A 19,490-nucleotide genomic window follows, 5' to 3' on the forward strand; every position below is an offset into this window, starting at 1 on the left:
AAAGGCGACAAAAAAAATGCTCTTTAGAATTCGCCATTGTTATGAGGTATTGGAGTAATCAAAGACCTTTTGACAGTGTTCTCCATTTTAATTCTTGCTAGCTTCTCTTGTAGAATCAAACGCACATATAAATTTTGTACACAAGCATTATTATTAGCGTTATTTTCTCTTCTGTTCCCCCTCTGATAATATCAAAGCTGTGAGAAAGTCAGGAAGACAAAACTGACCAGCAGTATTCAGCCCCTTCAGTATTCCTGTGCAGAAACACAAAAACAGCCACACACACAGCCACACACACACACACACACACACACACACACACACACACACACACACACACACACACACACACACACACACACACACACACACACACACACACACACACACGTCAGCCAATCTTACATAATGGAAACTGAGAAATTTAATTTCAGATATGCCTCAATTTTGAGCCACCTGTAATCATGTGACAGAAGGCAGACTGCAAGTAAAAAAACACACAGAGAGACACACTCACAAACACACACTTTTTATGATTTCAAGTGTGATGTCACAGAAAAGTGAATGTGGTCTGGCCTTATTTCTTTCTGGGCTAATATAATTTTTCCACCGGTGGAGAGTCCCCCCAAGAGCAAAGTAACTTAGTGGTGGCATGCTGCAAACACACACAGATCCCTTGTCCAGACTGGAACTGACCCTGGCAGGATCACAGCTCCCCTGTTGTTTATATCAGTGAGCAGAAGCTATCCATTACCTCGAGCAAGGTGCCTGATGCCTTTTTCCACCAGCGGTCAAAGTGATATTGGTTTCTTGTATTAACAGAGGGAGAGGGAGATGGAGGAAGCTAGAAGTGAGCCAAAACTCCTACTCCAAGGGCCTGTGAAATCAGATGTCAGAGCAGCTGGGCTTCAACTGTGGCAAAAGTAGCTGAAGTGTTTGAATATTGGAGAATACTCTTACTAAAAGACCTTAGCACAAGTTATTGTACTAATGCAAGCAAGGAGAGTTCAAGGTAAATGTTAGTAAAGTAGGAATGTCATAGCTAAGGTCTGTAAATGGTGTTCTTTGTCCTGGAATTAACTGCCTGAAATTCATATTTTTCTTGGGTGTTGTGTGCTATAATTAAAATCAGAAGTTTGGATGACTTTTTGTCTATTTGCAGAATTTATGATATAAAATCCTATACATAAAGTCCTATACATAAAGTCAGCCTTGCCAAAGATAATAAAATAATCAAGAACGCATACCTCCAATATAACTAATACTGCAGAGTGAGGTTTATTTTTCTATTTTTTTTAACTTCCAGTCCCAAAATTTATTTACTGTGTATATGCTGCATGGTCGCAGTCTCTTTTGCTGAAAGGCAGAAAACATGAACATGTCTCACTAGTTGTAGAATTGGTCTTGATTTGATTTGTATCTCCATGCACCAAATGGGATTTCAAACATTCAACTCTTTCCATGTTTGTGTGTCCTGATATGTTTAAGCAATCATAAACAGAAGATAGTTTCTCATCGGTGGCAATGCCAGCCTTCATCTGGACACAAAGAGAGACCTTATCACATTCAAGAAGCAGGCTAAGAGATGTCGATGTCTGGCAAAGAGTGATGCTCTTTTGAAGGAGTAGCACCACAGGAACAAATTCAGACTAACCGAAACCCTGAGGATGTTTGTTGTGAAAGAATTTTTTTTTTTACCACCTACCTTTTCAGGCATCCACCCATCATTTGAAAGGTCTATTCCAGTCTCTAAATCCCCCATCTGTTAAAATAGTAAGGGAGGTAAATTCTGCCTTTAATTTTTTTTGTGGCCTGCAGACATAAAAAAGGTTTCCTATATGAGAGTGCCAGTGAGCTTAAGAGTGCTCTGGGTCTCCTGAAAGTCCTGGTTTAACGTCAGCTAAGGCTTTTCATGGGGTGTTAACAGTTTCTTAGACACTCTGGTGGTCAGCTTGTAGCTCTGTTTTATGGAGTGTAAACCTATGGTTTTGCATCCATCCCTTTTTAACCTTACTTCCTTTGAGAACTTAGCTATAACTTAATGTCACCTTTTCTGTGACGATTTAAAGGATATACAACTTAACATCCTGTGTGCAGCAGCCAAAGCAATCTTTCCACTCAGTTATTCTTTGTTGAATGAGTGACATGTTGTTATGTGATGGAATAGACAGATGCTTGTTGGTGTTAAGATACAGTCCTGGCTGGAGGTGTTGGTGAGGTGCCCCAGGCTGCCCTCTGGCCAGCTTTCTCTCGGAACACTATCATCACTCCAGCTCTCCACCAACCAAAATATCACCTGAGCCAAGCTACATGTTTGTTTACCTACTCTGCCCCTGCACAGGGCTGGAAATGTTTAACCCTGTCTGTAGCAAAATAGACAAGGTTTAGTTTGGGGTCTGGGGACCAGGAGTGGTGGAAGGAGCCAGGCCCTCCTTGTCCTTTAGTTCACCTTGGGATGTGGCCAGGGTCAGAGGGACATCTGTGGTCAGCATCAGACAGGGAGAGGTGGGGGCTGAGGATAGCTACTGTCATCAAGTGGTAAATAGATGGAAAGAGTGGCCTGATTAGTGCTAACACAGGCCCAGAGATAAAGGCCTTTGGTCTTGCTGGACCAGTAAACAACCTGTGGGGTGTCCAAATGACCCAGGGATCAGCCCGTGGCTAAACCTGAAGGCTTCTTTCAGCACCAGGTCTTCTAAACACTAGATCAGAAGAACACACACATGCAATACTTCAGTGAGTAGATGGTTTGGAAACACATTCACGTTATTAAAGGCACACCTATGCTCACAAGATCTATCCAAGAGTCAATATAACAGAAGCTACACACCCTGAAATGTACACACTTTACTTAGGCCACAGTTGTCCCTACAGTATAAAATCGTTTGATTGAAGATGGTATACTTAAACGAGTTGGAAGGCTTTAGGGTCTTTGTTAGTGCCCTCTGACATTACTGTGGAGCTCAGACCCAAAAGTATTTTTGGTAAAGTTGCTCTAATTTTAATATCAGCAAGCTCAAACTGTTATTTATTTCAGCTTCCAAAACCGCCTTGAATGTTTTATGGGATATCAGTCAGTATGTCTTTTCTCACTGAACCAATTCAATGAACAACTAGCCTTGCAAAATAAACAGTTTCTGGTAAAAACGACAACAATAACAAAACTTCTGACACTGATAAACTACTAAACAGCCACTGGGATGTCATTGGTGCCATTTCCTTTCTAACCTCACCTGTCTTACCAATAAAGGCAAAAATGGCCAAATAAATTAATGAATAGACAGACAAAATTTCAAACATAACTGGTTCTCCATTTAATTCTTGATCACCTTTGTTGCAGCTGTATTCCAGAGGGTACTTGGCATCAGTTGATTCTTAGTCAAAGGTGTAGGAATCTGATAACAGCAGAAAACATGATACCAGAACTTTATTTATTTTTCAGCTTTTACATTATTCCCAACAAAGCCCAGCAAAGTAACAAAGAGAGGCTGTGAAAGGAGTCATTAATCTTGGTCAGTTTGATAGTAATACTGCAACCCGTAACTCGTGTTTTTCCTACCTGTAACTTATGAAAGTGCATTTGAACAGCATTCAAACTCGTAACTTCCAACCCATGACCTCATACCGATGTACTCCAAGTTACAACTCGTGATGTCACATCACTTATTTTTGTAGTTTATCATAGCAAGGTATTGCTCTTACGTTATTCATCTACTAATTTTAATGCATCATTGGCAGCTGCTCTGGTGTTAGCTAGTTTTTTGTGCATTAATCAATACAAAATATGTTTCAATATGACAAATACCATAAAATATAAACTATAAGCTTCTGTTACCTTATGAGCAATTTTCCCTCCTCCATTTCGCTCAAATGAGCAAGTTGCAGGCTCCTTTGGTGATTGAAATGATTAAGAATTGTGCCTATAATGTCTGTAATGTTGATTTGAATACCTTGTGCTCAAACTGAAGTCATAACTTGCCTGAAACACTTTCAGGTCAGAAGATTTTAACTGGGAAATTTCCGATTTACAGGTTGCCCTGAACGTAACATAAGAGCATCATGTATTTATGACAAGCTGTACTCAGTCATGAAAAAATAGGGCTATTTGCCTCGATTAAAATGCAATAAGGTTTGAATTAAAGTGTTTTTTTTTTTTTTTAATGGCACGCTGTTTTGAACTTTTCAGCATATTGTAATGTGGCAGCATCTTTTTGCTTCTTGCTGGAGTAGAAAATAATGACACCACTACATTTTTGACTGAAACGTTACTCTAAAAGCTGCTAGACAGCTCACTTAACAAGTCAAAGGTAATACCCACTTAGTGCCAAACAGAGTTAAATATCTCGGTAGCACTTTTAGTGAGAGCAGCCTCCGAAGAGCTAAGCATACAGGTGCAGATACCCAGACTGGTGACATCGAGCAACTGCATCACAAAAAACAGCATAGTACCGTTTGTCGTGTACGAGTTGCCACAGAGTTGTTGATGCAACACTTCATTGCTGTATTCTTTCTAAAATTTAGGTGGCACACAACACTGGTGTAGCAGTGCAGAATTTATTTGAATAATACAGTTTAAAATTAAGATAGTAAAGAGTGCATCAATGCATTGATTTAATCTTCAAATCAAGATCTTTGCTTTGACCTTAAAAAAATGGTTTGGAAACATGCACTTTAGAATTAGTTTAGTTTACTGAACCAAAAACAATGATTAGAAAATTAAAAATCTCTCCACTGCCCCGCAAAAGCTCATGATGGTGTTTTTTTTATTGATGGGTTGTACTTCCGGCCTTCTGACCACTCAAAGCACTTAAAAACTTTAATCTCACACATACATTCATTCAAATGCATTCATACACCACTAGCTACACCCCTCAGTGCTTTTTTTTTCCAAGAACACCTGAAGTGTGGTGTAGAAATGCTGGGAAAAAACTGTCAAGCTTTAAATTAAGAGACAATCAATTCTAACACTGATCTTAAGAAAAAGCTGAAAAACGCTCACAAGCACATCCCAGCAGGTTTAAGTCCAACTACAAATCTCTTTCTCTTCAATAGTGCGCCTGAAACGAGGACACTGTGCTCCATGGCCAGCATGACAATATGATGTCAACTAGCTCAGATAGTGATACAGTCTTAATGCACTTTGGTATCCTGACACTCATTCCTAAAGGACAAGGTTTGATCCATACTGAATGGTACAGTTTCCATAAGGAGTAAAGCCAGAAATGCGGCGTCCTGGTCACTGTAATCTTCAGTGTCTCCTCTGAGTCAGGTGTAATCAGTCACAAACCGCCACGTGTTTTGACACCTGTCCTGTGTGGTATAGAGGAAGTAAGCATATTACCCTGTCTACAAATCACACTCCCCTCCTTTGGAAAATACACACACAGACAGTCAAACCTATCTTAACATGAAGTAAGACAGACAGGTGGATTGTCAGAGAGGGATTAAAAAAGAGGGAGAGGGGAAGAAATGAAGGTTCCCTTACATTGTGGGTTTTTTGAAAAGAGGGTCGGATGACTTGGGAGGCGAGTGACTGTTAATGGGAAGAAATGAACGTGCCTTACTGGTGGATGTGACAGGAAGAGACTGTTCTTAACAAGGCGTCAGAGTCAGTCAGAGTTACAGATCCATCACTTCTGAGAGGCAGGGAGGAGGGGGCGAAGGGGGGAGACATTTAAGGATATTCAGAGAGGGAGAGAGTCTGTGAAGGGTAGAGAGGAAGAGGGAGAAAGAGGGATTTGACTGTGGCTGACAGCACTGCATTTAATTTGGGCTGCCAGATCCTTTTTCATTTGACTCCCTCTCAACCAGCTTAGAGGCTGCGGAGGACTTGGAGGCGAAGGTTTGCCAGGATGTCTCAGATTAGCACTGATGTGCCACGTCACACTTTAAGCCGGCCTGTAATTCATGTTCAACAGGGGGATACTCACACATTACACTATGCTGTGCAGGACGTGATTAATTGACTCACACTCTAATATTGGGTGTAATTTGCCCATCCTCTGATGTGAAACTGACTTTATACTAGACTTACTGTATGCTGCGTCCCAGGGATGTTATAATGGAGTCTTGGCTCAGAGCTGAGTAATTTCTGAGCTGAGGATAGAAGCTCAGTGACAGAGGGAATTTCTCGAGGTAGTCCTCCCATTTGAGTCTTTGCACTTTAATATGCAGAAGAAGTTTGAAAATCGCCATTTACTGTGTAGGATTACAACTCAAATATCAGGTGAGAGGAAAAGTGCACTTTATATCCACCTCTGTCTTAGGAAGACCATTCTTTTGTGTTGCAAATAAAAAGTCACAGTTTACCAAAATTTGTTGAGCCTAGCTTGATGGGGCATGCTTTTCTCATGTTTTTCTTTATGCCTTTATTGAGTTAAACTTGATGCACCTCTTCTCTACTTTTGCAGACAATGCTTTTCCTGGCTACAGTGGAGCAGGAAGGACAGGCAGGGGAGGGAAGGAGAGAGCTGGCAGAAACCCTGCTGGCTGCCTTGACAGACAGACACCAGCAAAGGCAGACGTGGAGAGACAGGTAACACAATGCACACCCAACTTTGTTCTCTCCATTGGTCCTAGAAAACAAAAAAGTCTCTTCCAGATGCATGAGACAGGTAAGTCACTCCATGGAGCATGGATACTGTCGTATTTAAAGTGGGAACACCGTCATAAAGTATTAAAAAGTTACAGTCATATAAAATATTAGGATTATTTTTTTATCTAGTGTAAAAAAATGTTTGTTTTGTTTGACTCTGGTGTAAGCCTCAGTGTATCAGCTGAGACTTTTTGACTATGATCACATCCTCAAGCAAAATGACTCTGAATGGCCTCGTTTCTACCTTTGTTCAGTGTTCATTGACAGTGTTTCCTTTTGAAGAGCTGATGTGAATTCCATAGATATGCTGTGGGGTAGGTTGTGTTTGTTTGTGGTCTTTGGGCCTGGCAGCTATCACAGCTATCGCAACGACACGTGTGTCTTGGATAAGGCCAGTCACTTCCTTCCTTCCAGATAAGCGCAGAGAGCGCACAGATTAGAACGCTGGCCATTCATTCAGATAAAGAAGGGCCCCACACACACACTCTCACACACACTTACACACACATAAACAGCGCAATGTTATTTTAGCTGTTCTTTCTCTCCGTCACTCTCTCTCTAGCGAGGACACACACAAACACTGGCATCCATGTATGCACTAGATCTAGATGTTTCTCTGCTTATTGTCTCAATCAACACATCTGACCCCAGTGTCTCACACACAAAAAAAAAAACACAAAAACACACACTCACACAAACTTTGGACCAGACATGATCCAGAGCCTTCAAAGCAAAGGTGCCACAGGCAGAATCCACAGGCTAGTATTTCCTGAAAGCAACATCTATTCTGTAAGAGCTATGTTTGTGTCCCGCAGTGTTGTTGCCCTGGTATTTCCACTGCACCCCTCTGTTTGGAGTTTTCCCCCTCAGTTGACCCTTCGCTCTGCTCCATCCAGATGAACCTTGTAAACAGCCTGTTTCCACACACCTTGCTTTGCTTTGTCAACGCCCACCACCTCACAACTATGATGTATGGCACGCTCTGATAGTGCATTCCAGATGCAGGTGCTGAAAACCAGGACCCATCCCACCACACCCACCCCCAACTTAACATCAGCACCGTATCCCCCCCAACCCTGGTTTCCTCACCACCCACACAGCAAAGTTACCACCCCTCTAGACTCAGCTCCTCTGCGCCCTCACATCCTGACAACCAGTATCACAGCCAGGACAGGAAATGCTCAGTTCTTGTCAGCAGGGCAGACAGACGTTGACTCTATCAACAGTGAAAGACTGATTAGATTCGTTTTGGAGGAGAGTAAGCGACCCACACAATATGTTTGAACTCCAGCTGCTCCTGATACCACCTCTCCCCTTTACACACATTAAATGTCTCACTCCCACTGCCCCCACTTTCAAAAAAGCCAGGGGTCATCCTGTCAAGTGGCTGTCAACAGATCTCATTTACACAAAACTAAACACATCGCTATGTGCAATGTTAAGTGGGACGCTCTGGTACTGATTACAGATTAGTGTCTGATGAAGGTTAAAGATTGGCTTGTACTTCTTTGTGAAGGAAGAAAGAGTAAGTGTGTCTTTATGCATTCTTCGAAAAAAGATAAATTAACTGTTTGAATTAAAGAAAAAGTAGGTTGTATTACAAAGTCAAACAAAGAGTAGGAGAATTTCATTCACTTCAGACGGATGTATTCTAACCTTCATTTATTTTCATAAAAGCACTAACTATAATAGGACTTGTGAAATTAATTTGCTGATTCATTTTGCTGCTTTTCTTCAAATTGGGCATCCTAATTAGGTTTTCACAAAATATGCAACAAGCAGGCTTTTATCATAACACTGCCCTTTGTTTCTGTGGTTTCCATTCAGCACATAATTCTTGCAAAAGGATGGAAAAAAGGGAGAAAAAAGCATGATTGATGACTCTGGCTAGAGGCACATAAACATAAACAACCAGCACTGATTGATTAAGTTTCTCGCTGACTTTTGTTTCTTAAACACCAGTTAAAGCAGTACTCTGTGCGATGGAACGTGGTCCTGCTAGCTGCCATTTTCTGCCTCCAGGGCATTTTTACCACTTGCAAGAAGGGGAGAAGAGAAATTGGACCTGGTGACCATAGGTTCTTCACAAGTGACTTATAGGCACTCAGAGTGAGTGATGCCTGGGCTTGCCGGCGCTAGCAGATGCAGTCCATTCATTCACTGTGTGCCAATGAAGTTATGAGAGCTTTTTTATTCTTATGAGCTTTTCTGGTAACTGGGTTTTCCAGATGCACATGGAGAATTCTTTGATAGATGCTAGCCTCCGTGTCCCTTTGGTAAATGCCCCATGAGTTTGCCTTCGAAATAGATGGATTATTATGTGGGTGGGTGACTCTACCAAAGCAGAGCAGTTGTGTATGCCACACAGGAAGTGCAGATTTGAGAGCAAGGGACAAGCTCCAGGGAACAGGCCTATTAGGGTAGGAAATAGCACTTTTCAGTTGCAAGAGAGCTGTACTGATTCAAAACTCTTGGTGCTGAGATTATTAGGTTTTGCAAATGCATAGATTTTGTTTCAGACTGATGGAAGTTCAGGTAAAGGCCGATTCATATTTTGTCAGGCTAGTGGAAGTGCCCCAGCACCAAATTAAATTCTGTACTTTATTTTGAAATGTGCTGAAAGCAAAAAGCTAAGAGTGATCTATTTTAAATCTGTGTGGTTACAGTTTGGCTACCTTTGAACCTCCAGGATGAGGTGACCTCATACTGACCCCCAAAGCCTAGAGGTCACTGCTTTGACCAACAGAAAGAAAAACACAAAAAAGCTTTGTCACAGCCGGCGAGCTAACACTGAAGGGAACAGCTGCGAGTTTTGTACTGACCATGCAAACTGCTGTAGGCTTTGTAAGGTCATTATATGATAATGAAAATCATTACAGAATTACATGGGGGTTTAGGACATGAGAGCAGCAGGGAGGGGAGGGGAGGGCCACATTGGGTTTGATAAATGGACTGTGAAGGTGCCCATCTGGCCCTCTCCATGGCTTTTTCTTCCTGCTCTTTTATCCATTCTCGTCCTTTACTACCCCTCTTTCAGTCCCCTTTTCTGCTCTTCAGAAAGCTAAAGTAAAAGCAAGCAGGCTCGGGTGAAAGATTAACAGAGTGCATAGCCAACTCACCTCTGTGGTGGAGAAAGAAGTGGGGAGACAGGCCGAGGTGTTTATGACCAAAAGCAGGGTTTGTGAATAAATGGGCAGACCCTGTCTTCACATCTCTGAATGTGTGTTGGTAGGGGATCAGGCAGCCATTGACCTTTGGCATCAGAGTCAGTTGGACAAATCAGGGCTTGGGAATGGCTGTGTTTGGGAGAAACTGAAATGTGTGTTGTTTAATTGCCTCGAGTTGTAAGTTCAAAAGTCATTTCTAGTTGGTGTCACAGTTCTACGTCTGAAAATCTGGGGGGAAAAGGATGGCAAGCATTTTTTTTTAAAGTTTAATACTCCTGCAGGATTTTGAATGAATATATATATATATATATATATATATATATATATATATATATATATATATATAAACAGTATGCAAATGTCATCTTGCTATTTAAAATTGAATTTGGGTTGCTAATGGAATACCAATGGATGACCCACACCACACAGGTTTTGGTGTTATTTTACTAGCTTGACACTGAATCTGTGGCACAGTACATCTGTTGCCTGTGTTTATTACCTTCTACAAGTTGTTGAGAGTAAGTCAGGTCTTTATACAAGACAAAAGCAACATCAGCTGACATGGCAAGCAGAGCTTGAAGACAGAGGAGGAGGTCCATGTGTCCACAGCTGCACTCATCACTCAGCTGTCCAGCTTAACCTATGACCTGAAGGCCATCTCCCAGCCTCCCTTGCCTTTATGTTTCCTGCCATTGTCATCCCACCATGTTCTCACCTGGACAGGGGAACACTACACAAAAGGTCCAGTCTGTCATCGAAACCAAGGGTCACTGAGGGCCAGCAGGGGCCAGAGACCCAGAGCTGTGCCCAGCCAGTGATGACCTCTCCCAAGTGATGTCAACTACCAGTTGAACCCCTGTGGAGATGCACAGAGGCAGAGAAAAGGGAGGAGAGAGACCTTCGTTGGCTGGAACTGCATTCCAGGAGTGGTGACATTTCTTTTGTGTTGTCTCTGACAGATCCCGCCTCTATTCCTTAAGTTGGGAGGGACAGGGAGTTTGGAGACAATGGTGGTCCCTTACCCCAGATGGGAGTTGGAAATGTTGTTAGTGCCGTGTCCTAAATAAAGACAAATGAACCACTGCTTTGTACGCTGTGACCAATGACTTCCTTCAGACCTTAAACGTCATGGTGACATACCATGCCATTAATGGTTCTTTTTTTTTGCCTTGTGAGTCACGTATTTCAATTAGAACTTTTCATGTGTTTACATATCAGTGTGAAGTTGATCAAGTTTCCTGGAACTTTGAGTTAAACGTTTGTCTGAGTAATCCCAGTAAAACACTGCTGGCTGCATTGACTGGCTTGCTCAAAAAGTCCAAAGGCAGTTGCACAAGAGGGGCGCCCAAATCATGGCATCATCCGCTGGTGAATCTCCCTATAAAAGCATTAAATAAAACACTTGCCAATTAGAAATCCCCTACTCTGGTCTTGGTTGGTGGGGATGTTTTTTTCCTATTCCAAAATTTCTTGGTCAGATTTTGGGTAAAATCATGTGGCCTTATTTCATGATTTGTCATTTTACACACACATCAAAACACTGGATAATCTTGGGAACAACTTTGTAGCATGGCAACAGTTGGGTAGGCTTCTGTAAGTTCTTGATTCCAAGATCCTGTGGGGCTTAAAGAGGCAGTAACTGAAACTAAGTGTCAAAGACAGAGGCTTAAATGATGGTTTTCAAAGAAAACAGTGTGAGACCAGTGAGGTATTTGTAAATCAGCTGTAAATCATTTAAAGCTACTACAAAGCTAGCAGAAAAGAAAATGCAAAGCCTGAAAATACACAGTACCACTCTTTAAACTGTTATTCCATATCTCTGGTTATTACCTGGACTCCTACTGGTTATCATGTGGAAGGGTTTGGGGAAAAGTGTATGGCAGATAGAGCAAATATTACACACTATATAACACTATTTTTTTTAATAAAAACGTTTTCTTAGCAATGGCAGTATAGCTAAGAGCTGGCATCAAATGCTAAGATTTTGGATGGCAGAGCTTTGTCCGGGCATTTTGTCAACCAGGCCTGCATGATGTATGTTTCGACCCAATGTGACAGGTTAATCAGATCTCCTTCACAGCAGCCTCTACATTTGCCTCTACATCACCCCCACAACACCAGTCCTGTTTAGCAAGCAGAACAAACACAGCTCGCTCATTCTGTTTTCCTTGGCATGAGTTGCAAGCCAAAAGTTTTTCTGGCTGCGCCCTTGTCTCTCTTTACCTCAGGGGTTCGCCTGCTGCAGTGGTGGGCAAACACCTGTGTGTGTGGTGGGTGGAACTCTCATCCCACAACCATTTTCTCTATCTGTGTTGTCTGCGTGTATTTTTCTTCGTACCACCTACTTAAGCCGTCATCTGCACTCGGTGTGTTTACTCGGTTCAGGGCACTGGAGGAGAAAACAAATAAGTACATGTCATCTGTCTCTTTCATCGTCCGCCAGCCTGTAATTAGCGCAAGCGCAGTGGTTTGCCTAAGACGCTGTTGTCTAATTTGTCTGTCTTTATCTAAAACATGTCTGTGTGGTCCCTTAGACCGGTTACATGCGTGCAGCAAGTTCGCCTGTGGCCTGGGTGTTTGAGAGGTGTGTGTGTCTGATAGTAAATTATGAATTCCTCTTTCATGCAACCGCCCCTGTTTAGCAATCAGTCAGTTATGCATGACATGTCCTGACCTCAGCAGAGCCTCACAGCTGCTGTTGCCATAGCGTTTGTCCTCCCATCTTTGCCCGCTCCCAGGCTGGAGAGTATTTCAGATTATGTCTTATTCTTGAAAGAATGCACTTTGAACCAGATGACAGATGATCCTATTTCTGTGCCTGCTGCTCACTGCACAAACAAGTTCTGCCATGTAAATATCCACTTACCTCTGTCCTGCCTGCTTCTCAAACCAGTCAGCAGATTAGCTGTTCCAGTACACATTTTCTCTCGCTTTGTGGCTAAACGTGGGAACGAAACATCGACAACTGGCAGGAATCTGCATCACACACACTCTTTGTTCATTTCTCTGCTTATCCTTAACCAAGTCACAACTGCATTAAATTGCTTGCAGGTTTTAATGGAAACAGTCATTACATAATTATGCATTTTGCAGTAAGCACTTGGCAATAAAATGTGGCACAGAAAGGGAGAAAGAGAGAGTTAAAAGTGTCATTAAAAGTCCCACAGACATTTAAACACACTTGTTGCAGAGACAGTTGCCCATAAAACGCTGCCTTTTTTTAATATGGAAACAAGATTTGCGTTTGGAAAAGACAATGTGGTAAGCGATAGGAGGGGACTGGGGGATGTTATGGGTTCTGGCCTGTTTTACTGGTAGTCAGGAAAACCAGGACATTCTTTCTGGTCAAACCCAACATCCCAAAGAGCTGATAGAGCATGATTGGGTGAGAACGTGTGGCAGGCATGTGAAGCAAACAGCATGAACATGGCATTATGAGTCGGTTGAGGGTGTGCTCACTGAGAACACTGTCATTACAAGTTTTCTCATCTGAACCATGTTTGTTCTTGGTTGGGTTGTAATTCTCTCTGAAACATTAAGCTGAAATGGTGCTAATTTTAGACACTCCTATACTCAAATGTGGTTCAGTTGACACGTAGTTGGAGCATGTGAGATAGTGAGCACAAATTAGTACCAAGACACACAATGCTTTGGAATTATTTTTGTGTGGCCCTCATTTCAAATTCAGAATATATGAAGAATTTTATTTCTATCGAACCCAACTAAAGATTTACAGTATCTGTTTCAACTCACTCAGGTTCACCTCTTCCCTTTTTCCTCCACCAAGCTACTCCACCTGGACACCCCACTGCCCCTCCACACACTCACACCTACAGCCTTTCCACCCTACTTGCATCTTTCTCTCCTCCTCTGTTAATTATAACCTACACCGCTGGAACACTTCATTTCATATCAAGCATATTGTCTCTTCAAGGCTGGCAGGCAGGTCATAAATTATCCTGAAGGTGAGGATGGAAGTTGGAGGAGATAGTTATGAAAATTTCATCTGTCTGCCGTAGCGGACGCAGCTGCTCCTGTCACCAGCCGCGTGCGGGAAGAATTACACCAGGTCAGCGTTTGTGTGCTATGTGTGTAGGTAGGCTCTTCAGTTCATGCATATGCGTGGATACATGAACACGTGTGAACACTCGCAGTGTGCGTGTATATATGTCCTCAAAACCATGCCAGTCTGTGTGTGTCTCCACATTTGTCCCTGTGTGCATGTGTGTGTGTCACTGCACCAGTGTGTCTTGGGGTTGGCCAGGTAAGACCTGCCTGTCACTGTGTGGAACATCTCTGGCGTCCCTGTCACCCGAGGGCCCCCAGCTCTGCCCCGAAGCAGGGAGGCTGGGAGGGGGGACAAGCTCACAGGGCGGTCCCCAAGCTGTCTCTGTTCATTACCGCTACGGAGACGGGACGTGGCCAGCAGGTGGCCAGACCTTTAGTCTTTACCTACTGTGATCATCTGCTGCTTCAATGTGTCTGTGTCCGTGTGAGCGGGTAAGTGGGTGTGCAAGTGTGTTGGAGACTAAAAAGAGTCAGAGGAACCCCATAACTTGTGTACCTGAGCAGGAAGGTGCATATTTTATATCTGACCTACAAATGTGTGTTGGTGTGCCTGACAGATCATTGCAATGTGCCTGTGTGTGCACATCACTTATCATTATGCATACGTACTTACAAATGAACACTTTTTTTTTTTTGCTTTTGGAGAAACCAGAGTGCTGCTGTGGCACTTTGTTGTCAGAATGCAGTGCAGCTCCTCTCAACAGACAGCCACTCCAAGTGGCAATTAGTAAGAAAAGCAATACATGGAAAAACTCCCCCCTCATCCCCCTCCTATGTCAATCTGCAGTTTCCTGCAAAAATTCTATTAGGGCCAAAGTCCAAAGCTGTTAATTACAATTCTAACTAGCTTGCCTCCTGACGAATGGATGGCTTCAGCAGCGATGTAGGATAAAAGGGATATCAGCAATTTCACTTCCCTGTACAAAGGCAGCCTCTGAAATGGGTCATCAATCCCACAGTGATAAATGTCTGTTGGAGTAATGACTCTCTTATCGGCGCCGGATTACTGCAGATATTTGTAATTAGTGTAGCCACACAAGTCCCCGACAGATGTTTTTGAGGCGGCACAATATTGAAGCCTTGTTTAAGTGCTAAATGGGAACTTTCAGCAAAGAATAGGGATAGTTAGAGCCATTGTGTTGCAGCAGACATAGGTAAATCCTGAGAACTGACATGCTTTTCATCTATGGGAATGTGAGCATGTATTCCTCTGCATGCACACGACACTTAAGTTATAAACACACACATGCACACACCTATACTTGAGCTCATGACCTAATAGCTAAACACACCGCCCGAGGTCCATCCTTCAGATACTGAGCTCAGCCATCACATGACCATGAGAGCCAGGGGGCTCCTCTTCTCCTCCTGTTCCTCCTCCTCCTCCTCCTCCTCCTATCCCGGCCCCAGAGGTAGCCACTGCTACGCCAGGGGGAGTGAACGATTCACTTTTAACTTCCATTTCTCCTGTTTTCGGTCGAGATTCACGAGCCGCCCTGAAGTTTTTTCCTTCTTCCTCTTCTTGCTGCTCTCATGAAATCACAATGTGATGTATTCAGCCTGAGGTGTAGCTCTATTCACAATGCAGTTTGACATTACGCAGCCCTGCTCCCCTCTGCTTTCACAAGGCATCTGCACAGACGGACTGCTGACAATTCAGCACTACCTATACAACTGTTTTGGATACCTACAAACACTACTTTAACTAAAAGGGTTAAGTATAGACCAAAAATGGGAGATGTGATTCAATCCTGTCTGTCAAAACCTGTATATAAGTGTATGAATATTTGGAAATTAGTGCCAATGAAACCTTTGTGTAAAGATTTACAATAATTCTTTTACTGTCTCTGTTGACTACACTAACCTTCTGTTTGACACCCCCACAAACCTATACACCCATACGCAGCCTGCTCGGCACTGACAGACGTGTAAGCAGATGCAGCCAGAACTGGTAATGGCAGGTGATTATAAGTGGCACACGTGCCAAACTAATTAAACCCCTGGGTTGACAGCAGCATTTGGTAACACTGGCATTCTGGCATGCTGGCGTTAGAATAATTGTAGCAGCAGCACATTTCACCTGCGAGACTTCAGCTAACAACGTCATTTATTTTACAGCAGGCTGGGCAGGATTTTGCTACAGAGGCTAAAGTTAGCTTGCTTTGGGTTTGACAGATATGAGAGCTTTGGCAGGGATTGAAACAGACAGCAGCTGAAAAAGAAAATTTGAAAAATACTTTTGAGTGTTTGAGTGTTATTTTAGTATCTTAAAATTTCCGTACTTTACATGTATAGAAGTATAACCCAATATGAAACGTAAATTTATTTTTCAAGCACATGTCAAAATTGATACAATAAAACCATGAAATTGACAATAGTAAAAAATAAAGAAAAATCACGTAAAACAGTAACAAACTCCTTCAAAAAATGCCTGAATCAGATTGAATAAAGTTTACAATACTGGCTTTTAAAAGGTGATTTGTAGGAAGACAGAGATTCATAAAGTGTAATATCTTTACGGAGGCTGACCCTGCTCTGCATGTCCCCCTATCAGGACACACTGCAGCAGGCAAACAGGCAGGAAGGAGACAAGGACAGGAGGACAGGGCTCACAGTTTGTTTAGTGCTCAGGTCATCATTCCAGCTGGAGGGCTGGAGCTGTGAGTCTACCTCACAGAGGTCAGAGCAATGCCAAGAGGCCAAAAACTGCACCAGGAGGCCCACCTGCAGACGTGCACCTCGACACGTACACCTCACACACACCCATACAAACATACGCACACACACCTGGATGGTTAGGTAAAAACTCTGACATACCTTTAAGTGCTGTGGAAACTAGTTTAGCTGTTACCAACTTGACTGATTCATGTAATTGCCTTGTGCTATGCAGCAGGTGTGGCTCAGCCAGGTGCACACTGCGCTGCTTCACAAGGTGTTTGCACTCAAGGCGAGGGGTGAATCTGATACTGTATCTGTTAGTTTCGGAGTGAGTCCAAGGTATGTAAGGTCGAGCATGTTTTGTCTGATTTATGGGCTGTGGCTTGTCGTATCATATGCTGCCATCCAATTTCCACCCCTGACCTTAAACAACCATTCTTTATTACTTCCATGCAGTAAATTACAGCGGTGACAAATAGGGTGTATTCAGCCCCCATATATTTTCCCCATAGGCTGCACTGTCTTGTCCACTTGCTTAACGTCAAATATATCAGTTGCTTTAACTTCACTTACACATTTAGGTTTTGTTGCACACGTGCAGACTGTGCTTGCTCTCGATAACTACTGTTTTAGGCTGGTTGAAGAAGTGAAAAATCAGCTCTTTGAAGGCACAAGTAAGTGGCCGATGGCAGCTGATAGCTGGGGCTTAGTGGATCCTCATTATGTGCTGTAGCAAGCTGATTAAAACATTTGATTTGTGCCTGTGTGTGCGTGTCCTGTGCATGTGCAAGCGTACATGTGCATGTGCAAGTGTGAAAGAGAAGGCCTTTGGGCTGCTGCGGTGTGTTATCTCTTTTTTCAACCTTGTCATACTAATTACAGTCCATATTTACTTACATTCTCTTTTTGTTTTCTGCCCTCGATAGGCATCTGTGAGCGCCGCTGCCTGGGCTGTTCTCATTAACACACTGATGATGTGTGATAGGTCTATCTAGTGATGATACAGGGAGCTTTTCCAAAAAAAGAGGTCATGATACAAATGTTGTCAGCTTTCTGCACCCACAAAGAATTATGTTCTTGTTATCGGTGACGCTGTGATTGCAGTTCTGCCAGTGAGTGTTATTGGGGAAATACTTTGTGTTCAAATCGGAGCTAAATGAAAAAAGGCATTAACATTCATTTTTTCTCAAGGTTATTACATTTCATTATTGCTTCATGATAAGCTAAGTCACTCGTCCTTAACTTGAAAAGGAGATGTAAAATGATAAAAAGGAAAGATTACAAGACAACAAAAGACAACACCAAATGCTGTTCTAATATGGTCTGTCTGGATCCCTCACTGAAATAAAACAATATGGAATGATGATTCCATATGATATTTTATCATATGGAATGATAAACTTCTCTTAATTATTTAAATAAAGTTTCTAATGCTTGAATTGTTCAGGCACAAACCAAAATGCCTGAGAGATTATATATAAATATTGCAAATCCAATACATAGCCATGTGTTTCTCAAAATATTAGGTTTTATGGGAAGTTAAATTTGGAAAACTCAAAGTAAGTTTTAAATGTTATTGGTAAGTCTTTAGTCACAAAAAACAAAACCAGTTTCCTTTCTTTACCTTTACAAGTTACTTATCATGTTAATTACTTGGTGGCTCAGCAAAAAGAAAAGAAGGATGGACCCTACCACACCCTGACACTGCTACTGGCTTTTGGAAGCACTGTTTTTTATTAACCAAACCCTTTAAGTTATCCTCACTGGTTATAGCCCAGTCACCGACATCATTATGCTTGTCCATGTGTGTTAGAGACGCAGACAAAGTTACAATAGGATTTGTAAATGGTTAAACTGAACAGGAAGCTTAATCGGGATACAAGGTTGGGTGTGCTGGGTAAATCACCGACAGCTGAGTTTTATATGGGGGAGGTGGGTGGTAGGGTGTATTTGGGGTGTGAATGGTTTTATATGCGAGTGAGTGACTGATTCCCAGACATGGAGCACAGTGCATCCTGAATGGGTAAATGGCATTTATTCAGCTGGTTAGTCTGGGAAAACATATGGTGCCATTTGGAGGCCCAGACTGGTGCACGCTGTTCTCCTGTAATTAGACTGGCCCAGCAGAGCAGCTACATAACTGCTTCATGATAACAGCCCTACTGTAGCCTACAGTGCTGCTGCCACCCAGCCCTGGCTTCTGCACAGGACCAGCACACCACATTACACATCCTGTTAACACACTGTTCAACACCAGTGAACACCAGTGACACCACAGCTTTGGCAGCTGCACATGGGCACTGAGAGCCAGATTAACTGTACTATGTGGTGGCACAAGCAAAAATATGCATCACTTTTTTTTACTTGTGCTTACTATATGCATTACAATTTCTGCCTGAATTAACAGCTAAGGCTAAAAAACATGTAGTCACTGACTAGGTCTTTGCATTCTTAATATAAAGAGTGACTTCAAAATGCTAGGCATCTCATTGGATGGATTAAGTAGAAAAAAAAATCAAATGTTTTACTTCAGTTTACTGAATATGGTCATTTAGGTCAGAGATAAAGCAGAAGTCATCAATAACCTTACATGAAAATTAAAAAAAATAATAATGCAAACAAAGAGGTAGTATTAGTAATAATAAAAACATATTATGTCCATGTCAGATAGCAAATTTGAGCACCTTTTACTACCTTGGTACAAGAACTTTCTTTCCTCTTTAGGGCAAATCTATTCCTTTTTCTGCCAGCTAGGGATGATGGGATGATGAACAATAAGTGGTTTTATAGATTTACTAACCATGTTTGTATCTATCCGTAAAAGAAAAATTCACCAAAACAGTTATTCTCAGATTTAAACATGAGCTGGCCTGTACTTTTAATACAATATGTAAAAAAGTAAGACTGCTTTTTCTTTTTTCTTTCTTCACCCCATTGTCTTTTTTTTCTCTTCTCATTTTGTGATCACCTCCCATCCCTCTTTTCATCAGGATCAGGGGAGC

The 19,490-nt window shown here is 42.2% G+C and overlaps 1 protein-coding gene across 1 annotated transcript in view; it reads left to right on the plus strand.

The window, feature by feature from the left end:
- fto (FTO alpha-ketoglutarate dependent dioxygenase) overlaps window positions 1-19,490 on the plus strand; it is a 121,286-nt gene that overhangs the window by 50,435 nt on the left and 51,361 nt on the right. The window contains exon 8 of the mRNA XM_074667118.1: window positions 6,411-6,535. Within this exon, the coding sequence (XP_074523219.1) occupies window positions 6,411-6,535 (125 nt within the window). The remainder of the gene's footprint in view (window positions 1-6,410; window positions 6,536-19,490) is intronic.

The sequence above is a fragment of the Halichoeres trimaculatus genome, unplaced genomic scaffold (assembly GCF_033239565.1).
Source record: "Halichoeres trimaculatus isolate MK-OKI-2021-1 unplaced genomic scaffold, fHalTri1.1 fHalTri1_scaffold_3, whole genome shotgun sequence".
NCBI lineage: Eukaryota > Metazoa > Chordata > Actinopteri > Labriformes > Labridae > Halichoeres > Halichoeres trimaculatus.